Below are 10,331 nucleotides of genomic sequence, written 5' to 3'. Positions count from 1 at the left end.
AACACGCTGCAAGTGCGACGTCAGTACAGCTTAAAAATGAGGATGAGGATGAGAAGAGTAGAGGGGGGGGGCGACTTTGAGATGACATTGAGGCTGTGTAGATGGGAGTTGAGTCTCTGGTTGTTGATGTTAGACAGTCGCACAAGGCGAAGCGGCTGCTGCCCGTGTTGATTCAGCCACCTCCTCCTCCTCCTCCTCCTCCTCCTCTTCCTCCTCCTCTTCCTCCTCCTGGTCTTCAGCACTGCTCCCCGCTGGACAGCTCCTGCTTGGACACCTCTAACGCTACATGGTCCCTTTAAGTCTTTTAATGGAAGTAAAATCTATTTATGTTTCAAGAAATACTGGGAGTTTACAACTTCACCCACAGGAGGAATCTACGGATACCTCGTTTCGAGATTTGTGGCAGGCAGCGTATCCTCGGCGGCACAGATCACAGATCCATTGTGAGTAATCTGGGTGCTGAATTCTTGCGTCTGTCTGTGCGGGTGTACGTGTTTTAACCCTCCATACAAACGAGTCTGCATAATGCATGATTCGTTGTCTTTGTGTTGTATTTGCGCCGATAGTTGGAGTGATTAAATTGTGAATGAGTTTATTGCTGGGGGTCAATGAAATGATTGCACGATGACCTCTGGATCTCCATGTTATATCCAATTAATGCAGAATTGATTACTGTTTACATGTTTACAGATCTGGTTGATGTTGCAAATATGCAGACGCATTCTCGTGCGTGCAATAACGCGTGTCGCTGTCAATTAATCGGACAGAATGGGGTAGCTATTTGTGCAGCCTGATGCGTAAAGCTTTTACGCATTGGACATCCCTTTGTCTCCACTATGCGTTTTGTGTTCCAGTTTATTTGAGACCTCTCTGTATCCCTGCTGCTTTCAATTCTGTATGTGGATGAGTGTTGGGAGAATCAGTAGGTGGTGATTGGTGGACTTTAATATGCTTTATTCTCATAGGTTTTTGCTATTGCTACGGTGCGTCTTGCGCTCGAGGGTGCATGTTTTGGATCCTGTATTTTGCCTTAAAGTTGTTCCTTTTTTGTTTCCGTTCATGCTATCTAATTCAGATGTCTTTTGAGTTTTATTTTTGGTGTATTTAATTGTAGACTTTGTTTAGCCTGTGGTGTCTGCTGATCTGCTTTTAACTGCTGTTCATTTACGTGCAATCTGTCGTCTGTGTTTTAGTTGTGGAGGCAAGTCAGCACTGACTTTGCCATCGATGGTGTTTTTGTTTTTGGTGTTTGTTGAATGAAAATGTTGTCATGGTGCCAAATGATCAGGAGATGCATTAGTCTGCGTTTTTTTTATACGCGTAATCCAAGTTAAACACAGTGTATATGAATTTCATTGCCATTGTTTGATTACACCTGCCGGAGAGTAAATGAATGTGGAGCTAAATGTGTTTCATACATAACCATATTTTCTGCGTCCCCTTGAAAAAAAAACAAAAAACAACCAAATACTCTATTCACGATTCCAGGTTAACGGCGACTGACGAGCCGTGTGTGCACAGGCTTCATCTTCAGACAGTTGGTCCAAAGGTTAGGTCTAAAAACCGCGAAGCTGCTGTCTACGTGGACTGGTGCTGAAGCCTCCCGTCCGACTGCCAGGACCTCTGCCAAATCCAGAGACATGGCGACGAACGGCACCAAAACGGATGGACAAGTCACAGAACTGAACGAGGTGGCCACTAACAATGACAAACCCAAGTCACTGGACGTGAAACCCGAAAAGCAGAAAAAGGATTTGCCTGATAGAGAAACGTGGGGGGGAAAATTTGATTTCCTCCTGTCGTGTGTGGGTTATGCAATTGGACTGGGAAATGTGTGGAGATTTCCCTATCTCTGTGGAAAAAACGGCGGAGGTAAACATTATTTTCACTGCTAATATAAGTAAAGTGCACGGGCCGTTCAGCTTTGTTGACGCACGCAGTCGAGCTAATTGAGCGTGTCGATTACATGAAAAGAATGAATATCACCTATATCCTAATTAATTGACGTTGTGATGCGGTCTTGTAAAGTAGTGCGTCAGAGCACTTTTGGTCTGTCATTGCTCATTTTTTTTAAACAAAATGTATAACTTGATATACTTTTGTCCATCCAGGAGCCTTCTTGATCCCCTATTTTTTGACCCTCATATTTGCTGGGGTCCCATTGTTCCTGTTGGAATGCTCCCTTGGTCAATACACCTCCATTGGAGGGCTTGGTGTGTGGAAACTGGCTCCTATGTTTAAAGGTATATCCACAAAAATGTTTCTTTATACCAAGCTAAACTGGCTAAAAGAAAATATTTAGTTTGCAGGCAACACGTACTGATATACTGTGCCTTCTTTATGAGGCCACACAACACACACACACACATCGACACACACACAATGACACAAGCTTTACTACACCACCTAATTCATTTTTCTGTGTGATAGGTGTGGGCCTTGCGGCAGCTGTCCTGTCCTTCTGGCTTAACATTTACTACATTGTAATCATTTCCTGGGCTATTTACTACCTGTACAACTCCTTCACCACTGTAAGTATTACACAGTGTCCCTTCTTTTAAAGGGGCTGACATTGGGGTCAAGGGTGTGTGTGTAAAAAAAAAAAAAAAAAACACTTTAATGTTTGTTTTTCAGACCCTTCCGTGGAGCTCATGTAACAATCCATGGAACACAGAGAAATGTTATACAAACTACACTATTTTAGATACCACCAATCTCACCAGTGCCGTGATGGAGTTTTGGGAGTAAGATATTGACTGCTTTCTCCTGCTTTTCACTAGAGAAATGCTTTAAAGTACCCTGCATGCATCCCTGAGCTACATAAAAAGACAGCCTCCTCTGCAGCACTACCCTGTGTGTGTATAATAGTCTTATTGTTGCTTGCTCTGACTTATAGGCGCAACATGCATCAAATGACTGATGGCTTGGAAAAACCAGGCCAGGTTCGAGTGCCACTGGCAATAACACTGGCCATTGCCTGGGTCCTTGTGTACTTCTGTATCTGGAAAGGGGTTAGCTGGACAGGGAAGGTAAGACATTTGCCAGATTTGGCCACCCAGGACTTCCTATGTTGTACAGGGTGGCACAATAAGGAGCAGTATGTAGCAGCTATATGCAATATTAATCAGTCTAATATCACCTCATCAATCATTCAGATTGCAGTCAGCATTGTCCAGATTGATTTCAAAATAAGAGACAAGAAAAACTCATGTTCACTAATCCTCCTCGGCCTCATGGTGACACTTCTAATTCCAATTCTCCTGACACGGTGTCTACACTGAGTGCGGATTCACGATAGGAGGAGCAACAAACAGCCATACGCTAAAATCTGGTTTTGTCCTCTCCCTCCACTTGGAGCAGCTTTTCTCCCTCGTGGTGCCACATTTTCAAAGCCTACTTCATCACATGACCATGGCAAATAAAATTTGTTTTGGTCACAAAATATCCCCTTCCCCCCAACCCTTCTGCACCCACTTCACATTTTTTTGCTCACTTGTACAGCCTCATAAAGGCACGGAGGCAGAAATGAAAATTCACCATTGCATGGATCATATATATCCTTAAGATGCAATAATGTTACCCTGCTGATAACCGTCTCACATTTTCTAGGTCGTTTACTTCTCAGCTACGTATCCCTACTTCATGCTGTTTATTCTCTTCTTCCGCGGGGTGACTCTACCTGGAGCTAAGGAGGGAATTCTGTTCTATATCACCCCTGACTTTGAAAAGCTGAAAGAATCTGAGGTAATGACATATTATTATATGATTCATACTTATGTGCTGCATGCCTGAGTGAGCAGGACTTGGGCCTCATACAGCTAAAACTTCTCCTGTTCCTCTTGTGTCAGGTATGGCTGGATGCAGCTACTCAGATCTTTTTCTCCTATGGATTGGGATTGGGATCACTTATAGCTCTAGGCAGCTATAACCCATTCAATAACAATGTTTACAGGTAAGAACACAACTATGGCAGTAGAATTAAATAAATTAGATGTGAAGAGGGCAGAAATAAAATTGCTCATATTTTACCATATTAAATACCCTAAGATGTTATTCAAGGTTACTTGAAAACCAGGCTTAAAAGCCCTTGTTAATGTGTGTCCCTGGCATGAATATTAGGTGTGTGCGTGTGCTGGAGGAAAAGAACAATATAATGGCCAAGTATAAGTGATTTCTTCTGCAGCCTCGTGGTTCTAGGTCACATAAATAATCAGATATTCATTTTGTGGGGCTTGTTTGAATCTTTCACATATAAAATGTGTGAGAGTTATTCTTTAAATGGAACATATCTGTCATAAACAATAAAGAAGAACCTGTGCATGATCAAAGGGAATAAACAGAAGCTACTCTTTGTAGACCTCTTCTTGTGTTGGATAATTTTGATCTTTGACAACAGCCCTATTTTATATTTCCTCTCCCCAGAGACTCTATCATTGTGTGCTGCATCAACTCATGTACCAGCATGTTTGCTGGCTTTGTGATCTTTTCTATTGTTGGCTTCATGGCACATGTGACAAAGAAAGACATTGCCGACGTAGCAGCTTCAGGTAACCACACAGATCGCTTTCTTCTGTGTCTGCACAGCCAGAAAAGATGCACTGTCATTGATGTTATTAAACTGAATATATGAGTGCTGTAAGGATAACTCTGATGAAATATGATTCTGATATTTAACTATCTAGGTCCCGGCTTAGCTTTCCTGGCCTATCCGGAGGCTGTAACCCAGTTGCCAGTGTCACCTCTCTGGGCCATTCTGTTCTTCTCTATGCTGCTCATGCTGGGGATAGACAGCCAGGTAAGGGGCTTGAAAATGATCTGCTCATGGGCTGACCTAAATATTTAAATGCAGGTACATATCATGCAGCTCACCCCTGCTCCCTGCATGATAAGCACGCAATTTGTTCCTTGTGGACAGATATAGCTGGGCTTCGACATCAGCTGTCAAGTATTTTTAATGCAACTTTATCACCTCCGTATTGCCCGCAGGCCTTTCTGTCTGTCTGTCTTTATTTTTGCTTGTGATATTTAAGGTTGAACAAAGCCACAGGAAGGTTAGAAAAACATGCACATTATGCACAGAAAGCCAGCGACCACCTGTGCTTCAAAGTGAAAGACGAAAAAATTATAGCCTGTTTTGTCATAGCAACAGAGCTATTACACAAATGGCACCCAAGAAGTGGATGCTTGGTCATTCATAATGCTTTTTTTGCATGGTTTGCCATACACTGCATTTCTTTAACATTAAAATCCTTTAAATTAAGCCACATTTGACATTTTACATATTTTTAAAATTCTGTTTTTGTTATTGTGTTTTCAGTTCTGCACTGTTGAAGGCTTCATCACCGCTCTGGTGGACGAGTTTCCCAGAGCCCTTAGGGGTAGACGGGAGATCTTCATCGCTGTTGTCTGTCTGGTGTCATATATAATTGGACTTTCAAACATCACACAGGTACAGCAAGGCAGCTCTCTCTCTCTCTCTCTCTCATTATTCATGGCACAAGATTTAAAAAAAAAAAAAGGAAAATCTTCAATAACACTTTTTCTGTAACCAGGGTGGAATCTATGTGTTCAAATTGTTCGACTACTACTCTGCCAGCGGGATGTGTCTGCTCTTCTTGGTCTTCTTCGAATGCATCTCCATATCCTGGTGCTATGGTTTGTATATAATCAGTGCTTCATCTAGTAAATATAATAATAAATAAATAATAGTAGTATGTAGTAAAAGAAACACAACAGATCTGTGGGCCAGAGTAAACATAAAAAAACGCACCACATCCACAAATATTTCCGTAGCTGCAAACGCTGTTCAGCCTCAAGGTCATGTGTGCTCATGTGTCCCCTCCTAACCGTCCTCATCATCATGCATGGCAGACCAGATGCAAATTGAAATAAATTGGATATGAATATTTCTGATCATAGATTCATTTGTCTCACAGGTGTGAACAAGTTCTATGACAACATCCAGGAGATGATTGGCTACAAGCCGTGTATATGGTGGAAGCTGTGCTGGGTTGTGTTCACCCCTCTCATTGTCGCTGTGAGTACTCTGAACTAATAGAACAGTACATCTAAAGTCATGACATGAAAAATGAAACAATAAATAAAGTCAATATTACCTGCCTGCAGCCATGTCAGGCTGAGACAGCGCTGCCCGTAGTCAGTGGTGTCAGGATGCATAAAGTGTCTCATGTCTCCCACAGGGGGTGTTCTTGTTCAGTGCAGTACAAATGGTTCCCCTCAAAATGGGAAGCTATGTGTTCCCAGGCTGGGGTCAGGGAGTAGGCTGGCTCATGGCACTGTCCTCCATGGTTCTCATACCCGGATACATGATCTATATGTATCTCGGGCTCAAGGGCACCTACAAAGAGGTGAGAAGGATTGTTGTCTTGCCAGATTTTAGCTCTGTAACCTCACATTCCCTTTCTCTTATGTAATTAACCTCATTTTGCCTTGTGCCTCTCCCACAGCGACTCCGGATAATGCTCAAGCCTCCTGCAGTTGTTAAGCGACCTCAGGAGAATGGACCTGAGCAGCAGGCGGAAACCAACACCGCTAACCTGTCCAGCCCCGCCAATCCAGCCAGCCCTGCCAACCTGGCTCCCGCAAACCCCGCTAGCCCCACCAATCCCGCTCCGGTCAACTCTACCAGCCCCGTTACACCCGCCAACCCGGCTCCCCCACCGGCTAACCCCGCCACCGCCTCCAGCCCGGTCAACCCTGCGACAAGTCCAACAACCACCATCACCACCACGGTCACCACCACCGCCACGGCCAGTCCGGCTAACCCTGTCACCACAACTGTTAGTCCAACCAGCCCACCACCCAACCCGACTAGCCCAACAGAGCCTGTGAACCCCCCCAATCCAACAAGCTTGACCTCTAACCTGACCAATGCTGAGGCCAACGTGTAGACAACAAAGAAACCCTCATGGAGCATGTAGACAAAAAAGAACTTTACAAAAGGACTTCCAAGATTTTAATTGATTCACCTACCTCCGGGGGCAATATGTGATCAAAACAGATTTTCAATCCATGTTTAATTTTTCTGCATTTGTAAAACCAAGCCAATGATGTCTTATTGTTGGTTTGCATTCTGAAAACAAAGTATCAAAGACTGTTAGTGTTCGCAAATACAACCGTAATTCTGAAGAAAAAAAAATTGTAAACATACTGTGTAATACTGTGAGAAAAGAAAAAAACCTTAGAGATATAGATTAGAGAATTGTTGAATATCTTCATGAATCAAGTAAATACCGTGTGAATAGAGTAGATGAAGTAGTGAACAAAATTGACATCATTGAAGAGTGCAAAGGGGATGGCGTCAATTTTATTGTGGATGTTTACTAAACCTCACACAGTTGTCTCCTTTCCAAACGTTGCTCTCTGTGAGGTAAAAACTACAGGCCACGAGGCGAGCGGAGAGCTCTGAGTAAGCACAATGCCAATAAGATGTTCATGTTTAGGAGCTCTGGAGCAATCCAGCGTTTGTTGCAAAAGATTTTGTGTATGAGAGACTGTTATTTTTCTGTTGTTTGTTTTTTTATTTTCCGTAGAAAAGAAGAAAAAAAAGAAAGAGAAAACTTTTATGTGATCAAAAAAACATTTTTAGAATTATTTTTAGGATGTTTTATACTATATGTGTTGTGATGGAGGACCAAAATCAATAGGCAGACAAAAGCAAAAACTATGCCATTTAAAGTATTCGGTTGGCAAAAGCACAGGGTACAAAGAAGTACTTAAAAAAAAAAGAAGAGAAGAAGCACAGGGTTAGAAAAGTGATTTACAAACATCAACTATTCCTTAAATGCTGACAGTCAATCCTGTTTACGTTTTGCATGCTTTCCTCAGGAACATCAATGAAATTATTTTGGTGATGTCTCCTGAAAAAAAAGAAGAAAGAAAGAAAGAAAGAAAGAAAGAAAGAAAGAAAGAAAGAAAGAAAGAAAGAAAGAAAGATGGCCTTAAGCCAACTACACAAATTCCAACGAAGCCATAGTCTGTTTACACGACTGGAGAGAAATACAAACCACCACTTTGTATGCTATAGCACAAAAAAAACCTGGACCAACTCTGTGTTTTAAGTACAGTCGTGTTCTTTTTTTCTTTATGTGTCATGATCAGTTATGGTTCGATCAATATGTATTCAGCAATACATATGTAGATGTATAATCACAGGCCAGTAAGCAAAGTGGTCTGTTTCTCCTTTCGTTTCTGTTGTCTTTGCTTCTTCTAGTGAAAAGCACAAAGCTTTAATTTCCCCTCCGCCCCTCCACCCCCAGACGTTTGCCATGGCGCGTTAGGACAATGTTAGTTTGCTTCTACGGCAGCTACTGTGAAAGGCATCTGGCTGAACAGAACATGTTTACTTTGAAAAGCAAAACAACTGAGCTGAAAATGTGAAACGGCTACAAGTTCATGTCCTGTGAATTTTGTATAAAGTTACTCTACCACAGTTTTCTCTGGAACTTTGTTGTAAAACTGTACTGTGTTAAACATGTAACTGTGAATGTCTGTAATACATTGGAAGTTATTGTCTAAATGTTGAAAAAAAAAATGGAGTTGCTGTTTTCTGCAATAATATTTTGATCACAGAAGCTAAAGCACATATCTTACAGAAATATGATGATGACAATGAAGATACTGACGATTATATTAAAAAATAGAAACTATGTCTAGTAAAACAATATTGTTTTGTATATTTTTAACTGTCTCACTGCCTAATGTAAAACATAATATAAACATGATATGTATCTAAATGGTGTCACATGATAAAGCACGATTGTTATGTTATACAAACAGAAAAAAAAACGACTGAAAAAATAAAGAGTTATAGAAAATATAATTACAATACATGCCTGGCATATGTCCCATGTGTGTTTAAAGTGTTACCAGAAAATTAGGTCAGCCCCAACTATCCTATCCAAACATGCACGCTGCTCTGAATCCTCCTGCAGTAATTGGCTATTGTTTCCCTGTATTGTAAATAAAGGCCGTCGTAAAATTTAAGAAAATATGAGACCAATAAAATTACACGTAGAGATGATTTAAGTGGGGAAAAAACACCAAGCTGCCTTCCTTTTAATTTATCTTCAGTCATTTGAGGGTTAAGATGACATCCAGCTTAACTCTACCACGGTGGGTTCAAAAAAAATAACAGAGAAACTAATGATTACAGCAAAAAAAAAGAGACATCAAAAGAGATGAACCCCATCCTTGTGCTTTATTGAGTGTCAGAAACACAAGCTGATAGAGAGGCCTCAGCGAGCAAGAAAAACATCACCACAAAACAGCTCTGGCCCCGGGGCCTGGCGTGCCCACCCGCCCCATCTCCCCAACCTCTTATGGCTCTGTGTTTATGTGTGTGTTTGTGTGTGTGTGTGTGTGTGCGCAGCTTCCTTCTCCCCCACCTCCTGCAGTTGCTGCTTCCATTAGCTTCCAGTGTGATAAAAGAGACGGCACCAGCTGACACCACCACAATGACTCGCCGTGGATAAAAGAATGAAATGTCCCCTCTAGTAGCTCGTGGCAAACTGTGTGTGTGTGTGTGTGAGAGAGAGAGAGAGAGAGAGTGTGTGTGTGTAAGGGAAAAAGAGAGACAGGTCAGGGACAGAAAGCTATGTGTTCGAGTGGACTGGGGTTTGAATAATGCCCCTAATAGCAGCCTGTATAAACCAGCCCCTGACTGATGGCTTAGTAGCCTCCTTAATTCCCAGCTGTGTAATTTAGCATCATTACCTATGAAAACCAGTCACCACCCAGACAACTCAAACTGATGTCTTACTTCCAAAAGAATCATAAATCATCATTTTGGGCTGGGGGAGGACAGGAGAAGGAAGCTCTTGATTAGTCAGGAGCAATCTAGCGGAACACATTTAGTCTTAGGTTAGGGCAAACTATTTTCAGCAGCCTTAGCAGTAACTGATTTAACTTTGTTTTATCACCATTACTCAGAAAAAACACATTTTTCCTTTAGTAGAGAAACTGACCTATTTTTCACCAATCTCACTTTCTCCCCCAGCAGCATCCAAATGTTAAAGGGGCAGTTTGTGTATTGTGCCACAGATAGTAAAGTTAGCACGCTAACTGGCTAGAGGCGTCACGTATTGTTGCGTAATGCCTCAAGATGGTATGGTAATATGTAGCATCTACTCTGACCTCAGTTCAACATGACAGAAGGAGGAAGTAGTGTTTTTCTCTTATATTCTAAAATTCAGCACAGATCGTCTCAACAATGACAAAGGCCACCGTGGCAGGAAGAAAACAAACCAAATAGTAAAACACACTGCAAGTAGTGCAAGCATATATCCAACCCAGTGACTGTCAGCATCACA

The 10,331-nt window shown here is 41.9% G+C and overlaps 1 protein-coding gene across 1 annotated transcript; it reads left to right on the top strand.

Annotated features, from left to right (window-relative positions):
• The first annotated feature begins 264 nt into the window (after nt 1-264).
• On the top strand, nt 265-8,383 carry LOC114438124 (sodium- and chloride-dependent GABA transporter 1-like). Its single transcript, XM_028409257.1, has 15 exons — nt 265-443; nt 1,489-1,872; nt 2,112-2,243; nt 2,431-2,531; nt 2,635-2,744; nt 2,897-3,029; nt 3,610-3,744; nt 3,849-3,952; nt 4,423-4,547; nt 4,683-4,795; nt 5,318-5,449; nt 5,553-5,655; nt 5,937-6,037; nt 6,201-6,368; nt 6,468-8,383. Exons 2-15 carry the CDS (start codon nt 1,641-1,643, stop codon nt 6,909-6,911), a joined length of 2,133 nt encoding a protein of 710 aa, XP_028265058.1. The 5' UTR covers nt 265-443; nt 1,489-1,640; the 3' UTR covers nt 6,912-8,383.
• The last annotated feature ends 1,948 nt before the right edge of the window (nt 8,384-10,331 follow it).

This window comes from Parambassis ranga, chromosome 7, assembly GCF_900634625.1.
Source record: "Parambassis ranga chromosome 7, fParRan2.1, whole genome shotgun sequence".
NCBI lineage: Eukaryota > Metazoa > Chordata > Actinopteri > Ambassidae > Parambassis > Parambassis ranga.
This window is presented reverse-complemented; position numbering and strand designations above follow the sequence as displayed.

Excerpts from the sequence above, each read along its gene's own strand:
- LOC114438124 (XM_028409257.1), top strand. The coding sequence starts at position 1,641 with ATGGCGACGAACGGCACCAAAACGGATGGACAAGTCACAGAACTGAAC. Across the intron at positions 3,030-3,609 it reads GGGTTAGCTGGACAGGGAAG|GTCGTTTACTTCTCAGCTAC; the intron begins GTAAGACATTTG and ends CACATTTTCTAG. Across the intron at positions 5,450-5,552 it reads GACTTTCAAACATCACACAG|GGTGGAATCTATGTGTTCAA; the intron begins GTACAGCAAGGC and ends TTCTGTAACCAG.